This window comes from Bombus bifarius, unplaced genomic scaffold (genome assembly GCF_011952205.1).
Source record: "Bombus bifarius isolate JDL3187 unplaced genomic scaffold, Bbif_JDL3187 scf7180000007979, whole genome shotgun sequence".
NCBI lineage: Eukaryota > Metazoa > Arthropoda > Insecta > Hymenoptera > Apidae > Bombus > Bombus bifarius.
The window spans coordinates 1,021,642-1,038,109 of NW_022884364.1; the positions used below are offsets into that span (position 1 = coordinate 1,021,642).

The 16,468-nt window shown below is 35.1% G+C and overlaps 2 protein-coding genes across 3 annotated transcripts in view; one reads left to right on the plus strand and one right to left on the minus strand.

The window, feature by feature from the left end:
- The window catches only part of LOC117204615 (glycine-rich protein DOT1-like), an 87,539-nt gene that overhangs the window by 60,042 nt on the left and 11,029 nt on the right, over positions 1 to 16,468 (plus strand). The gene's annotated exons all lie outside the window — the stretch shown is intronic.
- LOC117204614 (breast cancer type 1 susceptibility protein-like) overlaps positions 1 to 16,468 on the minus strand; it is a 38,263-nt gene that overhangs the window by 19,387 nt on the left and 2,408 nt on the right. The window contains exons 3-7 of one of the 2 annotated variants that reach the window (XM_033442151.1): positions 9,870 to 13,759; positions 8,801 to 8,865; positions 7,162 to 7,981; positions 6,356 to 6,473; positions 1,534 to 5,527 (exon numbers count right to left, since the gene is read on the minus strand). In XM_033442151.1, coding sequence (XP_033298042.1) covers positions 5,334 to 5,527; positions 6,356 to 6,473; positions 7,162 to 7,981; positions 8,801 to 8,865; positions 9,870 to 13,759 — 5,087 coding nt within the window. In that variant the 3' untranslated portion in view covers positions 1,534 to 5,333. Of the gene's footprint in view, positions 1 to 1,533; positions 5,528 to 6,355; positions 6,474 to 7,161; positions 7,982 to 8,800; positions 8,866 to 9,869; positions 13,760 to 16,468 lie in introns of those variants that run through there. The other variant, XM_033442152.1, reaches the window with a different exon arrangement.

Genomic DNA, 16,468 nt, shown 5'->3' on the forward strand with positions numbered 1-16,468 from the left:
ATACGAAGATTTGTATGTTTGACTGCTTATAGTTTCCAAGTTATTGATGATTAGAGGTCAAGTTATGACTAAAAATTAACTGTTGTCTTTGAATTCACTGATATAAAATACGACATAAAATTTGCATATTCTTATAGAAACTCCTCGTACAAATATTAATTATATCACTGATTTTGCTAACGTATTTACGTAAAGTTAATTTAGTATTAAACTTACATAGTCACGAGTTATGAAATGAGGGACGAAGATGATGTCAATAGAGTTTCCTTCGCAACTCCGTAACTTGGCATTTTAAAAGACGTAACTGTTGACACTTTGTGCAGTATCAAGATTGTACTCTTTAGAATATAAATAGACTTGATTCGTGCACGCTGTACTCGTGTACACGGTACGTCGTACAATAGGGACATCCAATACTATGCACAATCGCGAGTGATTCGCAAACATTCATCGTATTCCGTACTACGATGGTAGAATAGCTGCCTTCCATTCGGTGAATAATTCGACAACCATTTCGAGCAACATTATGGCGATATTGAGCAGGCTTCGTACGAAACGATCATTAATATTCCAGTAGGATAACATAACGGACGATACTGAGAATTCTAAACGTTCGAGTAATCGAAAGAAGTTCACAGAAGCTTGCAATCTGAAAGTACAACTACATGTACGAAATGAGATTCGATTTTTACTGCGTTAGTGAATGCTATTAACATTCGAAAAATCGAACATATAAAATTATTTCGAAATAATCTAAAATATACAGATGCACGTAAACTCTTTCATCGATTCATTTTCAATAGCTTGCTCGATAAAAATGAATCGTAATAACAGGATTTCTATTACACAGCCTCTGTATTAAATGTGATTAAATAAAATGCAGTTTTATTAATACCGAAGAATATTCACTTTATACGCATTTTAAATTCGCTTTATATACGTTTGAAATTCTAGAATTTCTAGAATAGACGTTCCTAAACTACTGAGAGAATTTTTTATTCTTAGAAAACGAGATAAACAAAAGATATGATCGAATATCGTGCAGAGAAGTACATTTCAGTTATTATTGCCATGTGTTTTAATGGTAACATACTCTTCTTTAGACTCGTTTTTAACATAAGAAAGCAACACGTGGTAAGAGAAGATCCATTTTTCTATCATTTACGTTATAACCTTTCTTGCGAGGAAATCAATTTTATGAACCATAGATACTCGAAGAGCAGACAGTATGTGGTAGTAAACACGTGCAAGGAATACTTTGATTTAATTATTGGGATATTTTCTATTTCATACAGTATAAAGGAACAAACATGTTATTTAAAAAAATTGTTTATTCTTATTTCATAGAATATAAAAGAACAAATTTATATACAAAATACTTTTTATTTCTTCTATTTTCTTTAAAGAAGTTTTGTGTCCTTTAAGCAAAGACGTAGCGTGTACAGTATAGAATATAGCGCAAGTAATACAAAACTAATGGAAGTCTCTTAAAACTAAAGAGTTTATGTAAATGGCACCAAGGTAAAAAAATACTTTGCATAAGAAATGTTCATACTGTATTACTTATTATTCTGACATCAAAAACGTAACAAGAAACGTTGCAAGCATTCTTCACGAAGTTTCTGAACAACCATTAACTGAACAGTTAACTGGAAACTTTTGGAATGTTTTCAAAAAACGTGAAACAAAATGTTGTATACAACGCTGAAAAATCTAAACAATACATAAATCTTTATTACTCTTAGAAGTTCGCAGAACACGTTTGAACAGATAAAATTAATAATTTCAGTTTGTTCCATACCGTACCGATACGTTTTAAACAAAATTATACACGTAGGTTCTTCTTACCATAAAAACAGAAGCTTAAAGACTAAACTTACAAAAAGCACCTCGGTAACATATTAACTTAGTTAACGTCGTATTGTTAGAATTAGAACAAGCACCTATATCATGAACTAATCTAGGTCGTCATGGTTACAGATCAATGATGATCATGAACTTATCAAGAAATCGATTATCACATATTTAACCTTACATACGTCATTGCGGAATGTTGCACGAGCTTTTCTCGTTATATTGGCTTACCGAAAAGTTCGTTCAGATTTTTAAGGAATTTGATCAACATAAAAGATCATATTGAAAAGTTCTTCGCTGAAAAACCTCAAAGGTTTTGAAAGGATGAAATATTCAAGTTGAGTGAAAGATCGAGATAATTATAAATCGAAATGTAAATCGGAACGAACTTCCTAACCCAATACGCATATTATTCGTATGTTTCATCCAATTTGTAAAATCGAGCGAAAGGTATAACCAATCGTGTTCATTCTGATTTTTGAACGTATTTTCTCTCAAAATAGGTGTACGTATGTGTGTGTATGAGTGTAAAGATAGCGACGTGATGATATAACTTGACCTTTTCAAAATATGTTTGCAAGTTCTGTCGAAAATGCGTGCTTTCGGTGTTTCTTATGTCTCGTACCCTTCGCTCCATTGCACTTCGTGCCTTTGGAAGGGAGATCTCAGTGCTGTATAGCTGTGTGGAGGTATGCGTCGAGGTGGTGAAATGTACAATCCCTGCGGAATATTCCAGAGGGTACGAGTTATTGTCGCGGGAACTGTTAGCTTGGCCGTCGTATGGCCGTCTGGAAACTCCAAGATTTATAACAGTGTCTCGGCTATTGAGCGAAGAAGTGGCGCGTGCAAGTTAAAAGTACAGAGTATTCCAAACCCGTAAAATTACTCTCGTACCACCTGAGTTCTGGCACATGGATAAGGCTAAAATTCTATTTCTGAAAAATAGCGATGGTCTGGTGCATGCTGCATCGCGTTATAACACTCAACACGGTGGTTTAGCTATACCGCTACTGGCAACCGTAGAGAATAGAACCCTCAGGGAAAAAGTAAAAAATAAAAAAAGAAAATTTCTTCCATTATAAATCTTCTTAAATTAATTTATGCGTCCCAAGAATTGCTGTGAACTAAATTCATATTTATGGTGCGCGGTCTCGTTATTTTTCTGCAAGTCGCGCACGAGATTTTTAACAAATTTTGCCATCTATCCTGGACATTTGTACTACATAATTTTCGTCAATTAACAGTTCCTTTGATAGCTTACACCTATTATTACGTTTTGTATAAAATCAGTAAATGTGCCAATATTTATGAACCATCATAAGAATTGAAAAATTCAGGGTGATTCTATCTATAAACGTGAAACGCAATGAATAATTAACGACGAAAAGAAGTACAAAAAGTATGAGGAATAAACAGAGAAAAGAGCCAGGAAAGGAGAAGAAATAGAAAATACAAACGACTATCGATCGCAATGATTATCTTTCTGTGCAGTTAGAGTGCATCGAAATAGAGAGCATAACGGACACAGTGATTATTTCTCCTTGGTTGCTGGCAATTGGACTAGATTCATAACCACTGACATGGTGTACGCGCGTGTCTATGTATGTGTATACGTGAGAAATGTTAGACGAGAGTTGCCTACAGGTGGTCCTGGGCAAATCAATATTCTTTGCCTGTATCTGTGAATACGTGAGTGGCCTGAATGCTCTTCGCAACACGCAGTACCTAAATCCACCCATGATCATGATATTGCACGTTCCAAGCACTACCACATGCCTCGCCCTAAACAGGGCTGTGTATTCGCAACTAGATACATCTTATGTGTTTCATGTAATTACAAAATTTCAACGCACAGCATTCGGGCTTGCTGACTATGAGCATTGTGAGGGGATGTGAACTGATTTATGGGATTCTTTCGTGTCGTTGTGTTTGGCGGATGAAGCGTGAATTTATCATTCCTAATAATTATTTTCTTATAGGTGCGCTTTCTTTTGATTCTACTTGGATATTTTTGCGTGTCGCTTGATATTTAGAAAGAAGAAAATATATTGCTGAGACCATATGAAATCGTGCGTCGCGTTGAAGATGCTTTCAAAAATCAGTTATATCGATCGTTCGGTGATTGGTAAAACGAAAAATGATAATAAGTATTGTTTGCGAATATTGTAAATATTTAAGAAAAGAGCCGCTGCCCTATCTTTGAGGAGTGCGAATGTTCGAGTTCGCGTTGTAATATAAAACAATCCAAATAAGAACATGTCTCGAGGAGAATTGCTCTTTTCTATTGCTACGTTTCGTGGATCAAGCGCGAGATTAATATTCCTAATTATTATTTTTGTACAAATGTAGATTTTATTTTAAATTGATCATATTTGGGTGATTGTTTTGATATATGTATGTAGAAAAATATATTTACGATTAATATTAATATGAATATTATGATCTACGAGGCACTCTTCTGTTATTGTGTATTGCGGATAAGACATGAATTTATTATCTTTCTTATGAATTTAGATTTTATTCTTAGCTGGTGTTATTTTGCTAATATCTTTTTGGTGCATATAAAAATAAAATAATATATGTAATATATACACATATATATATAATAATAATAAAATAAAAGAACATGTCTATAGTTACTTATATCATTTGAAATGCTTTTGTGTTGCTGTGGATAAAGCTTGAACTTACTACTGATTATTTCTAGATCTGATTATTTAGTTTTAATTGATCTTCGTATTTATTGCAGTATGAAACAGAATTTGGAATATTGATTTGTATGTTGATGGTAAAATAAATTGTTCAAAATCAATGCAATACAAAAGTTAACATACTAATTGAACAAATTTTTAATAAGTATCGATAATTTTTTCAACTGGTAATATAAGAAAATAATTTTGTTAGTAATTACATTATGATTGTTTTCGTTAGCGAAGTGTGTGGAACATTGATGGATGCGATGAAAAAGTTAAATGAAAGTTTTGTTGTGGAAATCTAAATTAATTTAACGAGAACAGAATATCTTTGTTAAACTTACTGTTACCATGATATATTTTGATCTTGTTAGGAGATCAAATATTCATATATGTAATCACAGTGGTAAAAATGATAACAAAATGTTTTATATCCTGCCATAAATATTACTATCAGCGATACATACAAAAAATTCCTCATTAAACGTAATCACTTCCATCAAAAATCCACATATACGGTAACTTAATTCACCCTTAAACAATGTTACGAGAACAAAATCTGTTGCAAAAACAAATATTCCCTTTGTTATAGACTATTTTCTCCAAATATATATAATAACTAAAAAATATACAAATTTTCTAAACTATATCATAGGTACAATATGCGCAAATTATTCAAACGATGTGGCACTGATAAGGGGTTTAAATTCATGGAAATGAGCGGAAGTGAGTAATGCTCGACATGAAATTATGCTAAAAGCAATGGAGCCCCGCTGAATGTCATGTCTACAAATCGCACGTGCTATCAGAATCCCAGCCAGTCTCTTCTTCGACAAGATATTCCGGATAACCAAGCGCGAGAACGTCCTGTCGCGACAACTCCTGCAGATATGGATAGAACGATATCAGTTTGTACTGACTGATACACTCGACTATCCATTCGTCGACGATTGCTATGGCACGAGTCTGTTTGTACCATTCTACGAGAAGGAAAAGAAATGAAAAAGAAATAATTAATACGTCGGGACAGTTTTGTGGCGAAGGGTAGTTTAGTTCAGTTGATACATTTCCCAGGAAGTTGTACGTTGTGGGAGACGATAGTTGAAATTTGCATGTTATTAGTGTGTTGTTGATATTTTGCTGTTGCGAACGGTTATTTCAATCCGAACTTGTTTTAGTAGATAAAAATGAAATATAGATATTTCGTAGAACATTGAAGTTACTGTAAAATTAGAAAAGCATTTTGGTTAGTTAATTATTTTCCTGCGCTTGTTAAAAAAATGATTTGCAAAAATCCTTTCATGACGATGAAGTTGAAAAAACTATCAACGAAATGAAGAAAAAGTTGTGCAAGATAGAGAAAGAGTTGTGCAAAATAACGACGAATCAAGAACTTACAAACTGATCTGACATTTAAATATTTCAAGTAGATTAATCATACAGGAAGGACATCTTTCTTCTTTTGACAAATTTCACACACAAAAAAAAAAAAAACAAAATCATTAAATATAATCAATCAGATATAATTCTCAACTTTGTATATCAGATTATATCCAAGATTTATATATAAGATAATCAGATTATCTTAAGACGTGAGATTATTTTTTTACACAACTATTCATATACATCTACAATAATGATTAATAAAAACAATTATCAATTCAATGTTGTCTCCAACATAATTTCAAGATTCATTGAAATCATTCTTTTTGCATATTCTTACCTTTTTAATTAACAGTATTTAATTCCATTGAGAATACGTTTACTCGGCATTTCACTTTTAATTTTGATAAATGTGATAATCTTACCAATAATTTGGAATTCATGAAGGTCGGCCTGAATCAAAATGATCTTCATCAAATTCTTCTCAGCGGCTAGAGCGCATAACGAGTCGACCACGATGGCACCCGTAGCCCGTAGCAAGTCCTAAAAGAGACAATATCAGTAAAACTTGGCGTATATTCAACTTGAAACGGCATAGCAAGATTGGATGGTCGGAGGAACATAAATAAACGCCTTTCTTGAATTGGGGTTTCGATGCGAACTATTCAACCATAATAATACGCGAAACCTTTAAAATTTATAAGCGTGATTTAAACGCGGAATATTCTCGCATAACGATGCTCTCTGCTTCAAATTTGATATAGTTTTACCTTAGTTTCTTTATTTTCCTCGTTATACCTTTCTTTTCTATTTTCTACTATTTTTTCCGCAAGTTGAATATGAAAAATTTGTGAGCTTTCGTGGCACAGTTGCTCACGCAAGAATTCAAACGTTCACCATTTGTGAATATATTGCACGTTTTATACGAAACGTCGTTTAATTTCACTAACACCGAGATAACGAGACACGACTATCACGATTACATTGGAGAAATTTAAAACAAAGATAAAATTGTTATTTAATAGAATGCTTATTCTTTATGAAAATATTCCACTAAATAGAGACAAAGACCGTGTCGAAATTTTGAAGATATCTTCGCTGATTAAATTTCGCTTGAAACGTTTCGTTCGCAACAGACGATTCTGTAGAGAAATACAAATGTAACATTCTTTATTCGTTCTCGCGCTATAAAAGGACGAAATGGAAGAAATATTCTGAAAAACATGCTCACCTGATACTGTTCTATAGAAACGTTGATGTACGGTTCAATACATAGAAAGCAGAATCCCTCGAATAAACCCTTCTCTCTGCATCGCGATTTTCGAGGGCCTTCTTCGAGAGTCTTCGAATCTACCACTTCGTACGGTTCCTCGTTCACTAATCTTCGCTCCTTTACCGAATCCACTACCCACTGATAACTCACGATCCATTTCCTATGGACTATACCCTGCAGGTATTTCAACGTGTTGCTAGCTCCGTTATTTTTGTCAGCTTTCACGATCACGTGTGTTACATCCTTATCGAACTGAGCCAGGTATCTACCGTCCAGCATTTGCGTTAACTTCTTCACTAGATCGATTTCATGAATTGTCAGCCCGCTGCATACAAAACAGAACTTCTGTCTGTTGGTATAGTGTGCGCGTTGAGCGATATTTTTCTCAACGCCTCGAACATTATTTGTACTTTTAACGATATTATCCTCACTGTTATTTATAATTTGAACGCTTTCCTCAATGTTATTTGTACGTTGAACAGTGTTTCCCTGAACGCTTCGATTCATATTTCGCTGAATGGAATCCTTCGTCTGCTTGTTAGAGGGTTCATTCGCGCGAGGAACAAGCTTCGTGGCGTTATTGCAGGTAGACTGATGCATTTTCGGGGTGCTCTGGTAGAGAGGAGGAATGCTGATCGTGGAATTTGGAGTGCTGATATTGGTGAGGCATCTTCCGGTCGCCGACTGTAGAATTTTGGCAGGCAATGTTTTTTCGAAGGTCTTCGAAACCGAGGACGATGATATCACACTTCTCTGCGTCGAATTGATCGCTCCCAAACTGAAGAAAGTGATACCGGTTGCGTAAAATTGCTCGATTTGATATGCAGAATATTTTTTGATAGCGGATATTGGAGGATTTAGAAGGGTTTAAGGAATTGATGTGCTGTGTGGCTTTTCATAGCGCGCAATATGCCAAATAAAAAGCGATCTTCGTGAAAATCGAATAAAATGGAAATAAAATAAAATGGACGATACGTCTTTTTCTTTTCTTCGCTTTTGAACAGAAGTTTCTAGTTAATGGACCTTTGTACGCGATGTTAAATCACATAGAACTGAGGAAGCTGTGTTTCTAATTGCAAAAGTAATTTCACATGAAGTTATTCTGTTTATTATATTTGTAATATTATTACAAATTATTGTTATCATAAATATATATTTATATTATCAGTCGTAAAACGTTATTAAAGATAGGAGACTTTATTTCATGTTTGAATTTTAACCAACAGATAGTTTTCAAGAAGGTAAATTGGGCAGCTTCGATGAAAGTCTCTTGATCCTCGTTCCAAAAAATAATTATTTTGTGAATCATTGCAAAATGACACATTGATAGAGAGTAAACTCTATCAATGAGAGTAACACGTAAAACTCTATGCACATTTTAATCTCAGTAAACAAACAGGTAAAATTGAATTGCTTCAATGGAAAGTTCTTCATCTTCATTCCAACTAGCAATTGTTATATAAATATAACACTTATTAGAAAAACTTGAACGGTGTAAGAAAAATTACGTTAATGTGTAATGCTGTTATTGAAATGCATAATGTACCTTTCAAAACTGAAAGAAGAATGGACGTTACGAGAGACTCGTGTTACTTACTTTTTCGTCTTTGTGTTAGGAGTGTTCTCGACAATGTCGTCTTCTTCACCCGAGTGTTCGACGTCCTGGATATTTCAAAGCAGAGAGTGAGTATTTCAGACTGCAGGATCTTGTTTATCTTTAAGTAGCGGATGGACGATAAAAGTTATCAATTAAGCACCGTGAATAATACTAAAGCACGAAGCTTTCTAAATGATTGTTTTGAATTACGTGAAATTTCAAAATTACGAACGAGTGACGCTCAAATGGAAATATCGAATCATTTTTTAAATTAGAATAATTATGCGGCGGGTGGTTGAAGAGGGGTTAAAAGAGTTATTCGAATTTGGCAAAGAGAAGCTTCATAATCTTCTAGACAACTTTTAGGTTTTTCTGTGAAGAATTTATTAGTTTACAGCAGTCTTTTCAGTTTCTTTATAGGAATCTTCCATAGAGAATCATCGTCATTCATTTTTATTTATAGATCTTCACGGTCAGTAGATTATTGAGATATTCCTTAAATCTTTTTTTTTAAATTTGTATATAATTATAATTTGCGAATTGAATAAAATTATTTTGAAATGCACACAAATTTTAAAAGTAATATTAGATTCGGAATGACTATAGCGTCTGACTATATACGGTCTTCTTCTACTTCCTTTATTAAATTTCTCTTTATAATTAAAGAAAAATAAATAATTTAGATTAATAAAAGACCTGAAGTATCATATTCTAAAATAATACTATTGCACTACAAATAATTAGAAATATTGCACTAAATATTACTATAAATTTTTCATTTGTCCTACAAGTAAATATATCATTTGACACTTCTTATAATTTCAGAGAAATTATAAATTATTTATTATTTATTAATTATAAATTATAATTTACCGATACTAGAACTTCTCAAATTTTGTTAAAAATATATGAAACTCTTTTAACATCACCGTTTTCTATACTTTCACCTAAAATTTTAATGACTCTATGTTAATCATCAATTTTCGAAACTCATATACTTCCCGTTCACGTACAAATCAATATAAATCCATACGTATATGAATCTTTCATAAAAGATGAAGAGACCAACCTTTCCATCTGCGTTTGAGCACTTCTTGTTATGCTTCGGCGTCTGTAGAATCTTCTTTTCCATTTCCAAAGGCACGTTAGAATTTTTATAATTTTTCTCAAACAGATCCATCTCAAATTGTTTAATCATCAGATCATGTTGCGTGATGTCCATCAAAGAATCATGTTCGGACATATCCTTAATTGTAGAATTGCTCACACTCGCATTCGTTGGATGCTTTTGAGAAGAAGAAGTCATTGATCCCTGTCTCAATGATTTATTTGAAATACATATCGATTCGTTGCCGGATGACTTGAATGAACTTTCTTGTAATCTATTCTTCCTCGAACTCTCATTAACCACATTTACATATACCGGAAGCAGTATCTCTTCATTCTCATTGTCACTATCGCACAATGCACCAGATATTTGCTGGTTATTATTCTCCTTATCAGATCCATTAGAACGTACGCACAGAACATCTTTACTCGACGAATAAGAACTTTCAACACACGATCTTGCTAATTTAGATTTTCTCTCGTAACTATCTATCTCCAAACACTCGACCGATTCTCTTCTAGATTTTCTGTTCTTTCCATTATCGTCCTCTATAATGACTTCTTCATAGTCTGCATTTGCTATGATATCGTCGTAAGTATCCGGCTGTATGAGTTCCGTTGTTTTGTTTCGTATATTTTTAATTCGATCTATCGTCAATTCAAAATCAGGCGAGTCCTCGACAGCAATCGACGAATTCTTAGGCTCCAAACTCTTCCTCCACTTGGATCCACTGAAATTGGTTCCTTCGTCGCTGTATCTACCAGCGAAGTCTAACTGCTGTCTACACTGCAGCGTAGACAGTTTGTTGGTAGATTTGTCACGATCTGACGAGTCAGACTTCAACGAAGCGTTGTCTTTAACCGCGCGAGACGCATTCATCAAATTAGAGGAATCACGAGTTTGCTCCAACTTACCTTTCTTTTTGCACCTCTCGTCGACCCAGTTGTGCACGATCGCGTTCCACTCTCCGTCGCTAACTTCAGGAGAAACGTCTCGTTTTCGCTTGGTCGTTGGAGAGACGGCTTGAGAGACAATGTCCGGGGAATCAGTGCTTGAACTGGCGATTGGCAAAATTCTCTTAAACACCTTCTTCTTGTTTCCTTCTTCGCTGGCTGCAATATTTGAGCTAGAGCTTACCGGCACGATTTCCGTGTCTCTGCTGCTAGGATCAGAGGACTGACAATTTTCGTCTAAATTGGTCTGGAAGAATGGGACTTCTTTGTTGTCGTTCCTAATGCACGTGACCTCTGACGAGAAACTGTGATTGGAGCAAACGTCCTCCTCGTCGCTGACTATAGACTGTCTTTTCATTCTATTAGAGAACTTGTCTTGACTATCAAATCTCTTCCTTTTTCTCACTGGCGTACGGGGAGAATCGGATTGATCTGACATGTGTAAGAAACCTCCAGAGACAGAGACTTTGTTGGTCTCTGTGTCAGGTTCAGTTTCGTGGATCAGTTTCTGGGTCTGTGAAATGTCGATCGGGGGGGATTTTAAAGAGAGGAACTGTAATTGGGAGTCATTTGCTGATGGTATCATCTTTACGGTATTCTTGGTCGACGTATTATTTGATTTAGCACACTGTTCGTCACATGGTAAGAGATATGGTTCTTTATTTGCACTCAGAGATACCAAGAGTACGTCTATATCTGGAGATTTATTTTCAACACTGTCAGGGATCTCAACAACTGAAACAATTTTCTCCTGAATTTCTTCAGGCGGATTTTCTTCACGATAATCTATCTGATTATTGAAGACGATCGCTTCAGTTACAGTACTTACTGTCGCGACAGGTTCTGCTTCTTTGCCTTCGTCCTCATCTATTATCTGTGTATCGTTCAACGCGATTAGTGCATTGTTACCAAAGCCATCTTGAATTGTATAATCCAGCGTGTCCAATATATCAATCGGATTACACGGTCTTTGTAAATGGAACCCTGGATAATGGCCCACCATCGCTTTCCGTTTGGTTGTTCCCAGATACAAGAAGGGAATTCGTTTTCTGCAACGCTTGAAAGTTTTCCCTAGTTTCCTGAACGTGACCAGGGACACATTGCACCCGCTGTTCTCCAGCCTCCTGTTTGCAAACTCGGTCGAAGTGGCAGTCAAGCCTCTGACACGTTTACCATCCAGTTTATCATCTGTAGAAGCTCTACGTTTCTGTGTTCCAATTGCTTCCTCCGGACTTCTCTTATCTGCGCCAACGTTTCCATCAGCCTGATCACTTTCACGCTCAATCTCAAATCTCAAGTCTCGTCTAACAGCCTGCAGACCAACACGAGAATCAACAATCGGACTGGGAGAATTATTCAATTTAAACTCTGTACTTTTTCTCTTCAGAGACAATCTTCTGCGATGAGGCGTTGAAGTTTGTAAGTTTGAGGTAGAATCAGCTTCATCGATCATCGTAATCTTTTTCGTTGGTGTCGGAGAACAATTTTCCTCATTACGCGATTCATCAAGCAGATTCGGTCCACCTTGGTCACTGTTTGATTTATCCAGCGACGCTTGAGAAAATATCTTATCTCGATCGTAGAAAGGCGTATCGAATGGATCGACGTGTCGCTTTGTAGGGAGCATCGTTTCCTCGCCATTATTCGTTTGGTCCGCTTCAATGTCAGCTCGTGAATCCTCGTATGTTACGCCGATAATCGTGTTCATCTGACAGGTGTTCAAATATCGAATGTGTACCTGCCTACCCTCTTCTAGCGTGATAAAGGACGATTCAGTGGTCGACTGAACTTTCTCTGACATCGATCTATCCTTTCTATCCCTCGGGGACAACGCATCTCTCGCGTCAACAAAATCACTTTTTGCCGAACTTTTCTTCCCGTCGTCGAATCTTTCGTCCACGGCGACATTCGCGACGTCTTCAGCCATCACCGACCCCTTTCTTTTCCTCGTTCGTCCATTACCTATGTCGTCGACAACTTTCGGCTTCGCATTTTCCTCTTTGTTCAGGTTCGCCGTAGCTTCATTCACTGACCGAGATTTTCCCTTGTTCTCGATGCTCACGTTCAAGGATTTCAATCTCTTCTTCCTCTTGCGCATCTCTTTGCCAAACTTCTCTACAGAGGACCAATTCTTCTGCATGCTGGACAACATGTCACAGGGTGACGTCCTGTTAACGTCTATGAATTTCTCTTCGCTCTTTTCCTTACTATCGTCAAACGATCTCGTCATCCTCGACGTGCTCGGCTTCGGATTCATCGTATCAAAGTCCAGCTTTGACGAAGCAATCGCAGTCTTCGTCTCCGTAGACGTCCTGCGATCGCTCGTATTGTTCGAATCGCTTTCGTTATTCTCGCTCTTCAAAGATGTCCTTCGAACCTGTCTGACAGGTTGACTAGCGTCATCCTTCATCCTCGTATCAACGTCTTTGTCAAAATTGTCGATCTTGATCTGTGAATCGTTTTGAGAAACTGACATAATTAACGTGTCGTTAAAATCACATGTTGGAGACTGTACGATTTCAGTTTTATAAGGACTGTCTAACGTTTCCTGCTTGGACAGATTCTCCAGCCAGGTTGTTACTTTGCTCTGTGACTGATTCTCGTCTAGAGAATCATTCGACTCATTTAACTGTCCTATGCCAGACAAACCACATTTTGATAAGTATTTTGTGATAGCGCCGCCTTTCTTCTGCGTAGATTTCGTTTCGCTTTTCTGTGATGTCAGGTTTTTTCGAGGTCGACCTCTTTTTTTTTTGGAAACGGCTTCCTTTTGTAGACTGGTATCCACGTAAGAACAGCTCGGTTTGATCAACTCCTTTGTGTTACATATACTGAATTCGGTATTACTTGATGATTCGCTTTGTTGCGTGCAGCGTGGTCTCGATAAATGAGACAGTACTGAAAAAGGTATTTTGGATTTATCACGGCCTTGATAAAGTTTATGTTAAAGAAACACCTGGACTATTTAGGACCGTAAATGTTGGCTTTCGTGGTTAATATTTTGAGATACAGAGTTTCTTCATATTTATCGGTAAGAGAGTCTTGGTTCACAGGCTGTAGTAAATAGTGAAGTACGCTATTTTAAAGCTTTTCCGAGATATTGTTAATATAGAATGTTCGAAATTTGTATTAAAATCTCTAGCAAAGTATTGTCCAGCTTTAACCAGAATGAGGAATTAACCAGGACAACACGTTTTAAATTTGCACTAAAACCTAAAGAACGTTTCAAATTTTCATTGAGGTTCTAGGTAGAACGATTAACTCTTGATGAAAGTATGAAGCAGAATGCTTTAAAATTTTTATTAGAATTTATAGGGAAATGTCTCTCATCTTCATTACGAATTGAATGTAACATTAATTTTGACTGGAGGTAAAGACAGAAGTTTAAATTTTCCTTTTGCCGAAGTCTCAGGTAGGGGGATAAATTATTTCAAATTATTAATAAGTTTGAAATCCAATAAAAAAATGATCATAGAATTTTATTATGAAATTAACTTTCCAATGCTGAGGGATATTCAAAATAATTAAAATAAAAAAAAAGAGAGATAATACATTTTTTTGCCATTCTTAATTTCCTAAATCAAATTATAATCATTTTGGATCAATTACTCGAGAAAAAAGATTTAAAGGTGGAAATTGGAATTTTAATATTTGCAATAAATCAATTTGTACTTTTGAACACTCGAATCCTTGAAACGCTTGTAGAAATGACAACCTGTTTAGAGAGAGGAAATTGTTATGATAGCGAATATCAAGTGCGGATAGTCACGCGTCGAGGCGTTCGATAGCTTCACATATTCCGTTGATTGTTGTCCACATATAATTTAATTACTGCGTATAATAAATTTATCTTGCAGTGCAAACATTCTTTATTTATCTTCTTCCTCATTATCGCGACTAATATATTAACGCTATTCTGTATTTTACCAATTTTAAGTAAATTTCCTAATTAAATTAAGGCTGAAAATTAAAATTCTGAATTTTTTAGGGAACTAAACAATCTTGCAATTTATTTGCAAAATTAAAATATATTCTAGAAATATTAATAACTTACTAGGTCGTGCATTCGAAATATATGTACCTCGGAATCTCTTTCCAGCCTGTAAAGTCCACTCATAGTGAAATTCAAGGAGATTTGTTTGGCTTTACAGAAACTCATGTACGTGTATGTACATGTAGCAGAGAATGCAAGCACGTTAATGCATTTGAGAAAAGTCAGAGTTGAGAGCATGTCACAGCAAAGAATATTAGAAAATTGACCTATGACCTGTGTCTCGCAAAGCAGGGCATGCTGAGCTGCTTTTTTTTTATTATTAAATATGCGTAACTTTCAAATTAAAGTTACTCGAATAACAGCAAGTACGTATATCTTTATAAAATTAAGAATTTAATCAAGAATTTAATCAAGCGCTTTAATTGTTCCGATAAAAGCACACTTTTGTTACAGAGATAAAATTTTAAAAACGTGTTCAGAGTCATTCTTCAGCTTTACAGAACCGAATTTGATCGGTATGGCAAATTTGGTTTTTCATTATTATTAATAGAAATTGATTATTATTTATAGTTTCAATAGAAACGGGTAATAAAATGAGAAGATAATAAGAAAACAAATAGAAAACTATTATTTTCAAAAACATCCCTGTTCAAAAAACTAGTATTTTTTAATTAAGTCCACGTTCGAAACAAGAATGCAAATCGATTGCCAATTCTTGAATAAAACATTTTCCTATCATCTCCCATGTTCTACATAAATCATGCGAGTAATAAAGCATTATGAGAATCTAGAGGAAAGTAACAAAAGATGAACATTATGAATAACATTTGAAAGCAACAAAACTCAGCAAATTCTCTACGTTCGATCGTATACCAGAACGTAAACGCAGAGTGCTCGTAAAACGTTGAAGTTTTGGATACCATCGAGATGCGTTGCTATACCAAAGAACACTAGGACCTAAATTTTTGAAAACATTCGGCTACACTACAGGTGAAACAGATAGGCAACTCGAGTGAACATGATGTTGTGGCACATGTACCAGCACGTGTACTTTAAACTTCATGTTTTACTTAAGACTGCAGGGAAAAAAGTTTATCGCGGAGGAACGTTAGTTCCATTTAAACGTATTGATCTGCGTTGAGAAATTTATCGTCTTCCCGATATTTCTTCCTCGCGAATTTTTCCTACCGTTTTCTATTTAACAGGACGATTGATGTAAATATTATATTTGAAATTTCATAACCGAAATTTTTTTCTTTTTTGAGCATAAAAATTATAAGTCAGTCATAGATAAGCTCCGTTTTAAATCATTATTATTATACAAGATCTTTAAAAAAAGAGGAAATACTTCTAAAGAGTTGTGTTATGAGAACAACTATACAGAAATTTCATTTGCATTTATGATAATAGAAGGTATTTGTTTCTTTGCATACAGAAGGTATTTGTTTTGCATATTATATTATGTGTAATACTGTGTACGTGATAATATGTTTATTTTTTTCATGAATAGAAATTTGATCTTGTGTGTTATATCGTGTATTGCATGGGCGGTTGAGAAATAAATTACACCATAAAAATCAATGTAAGATATATTGTAATGTACGAAATTCTCG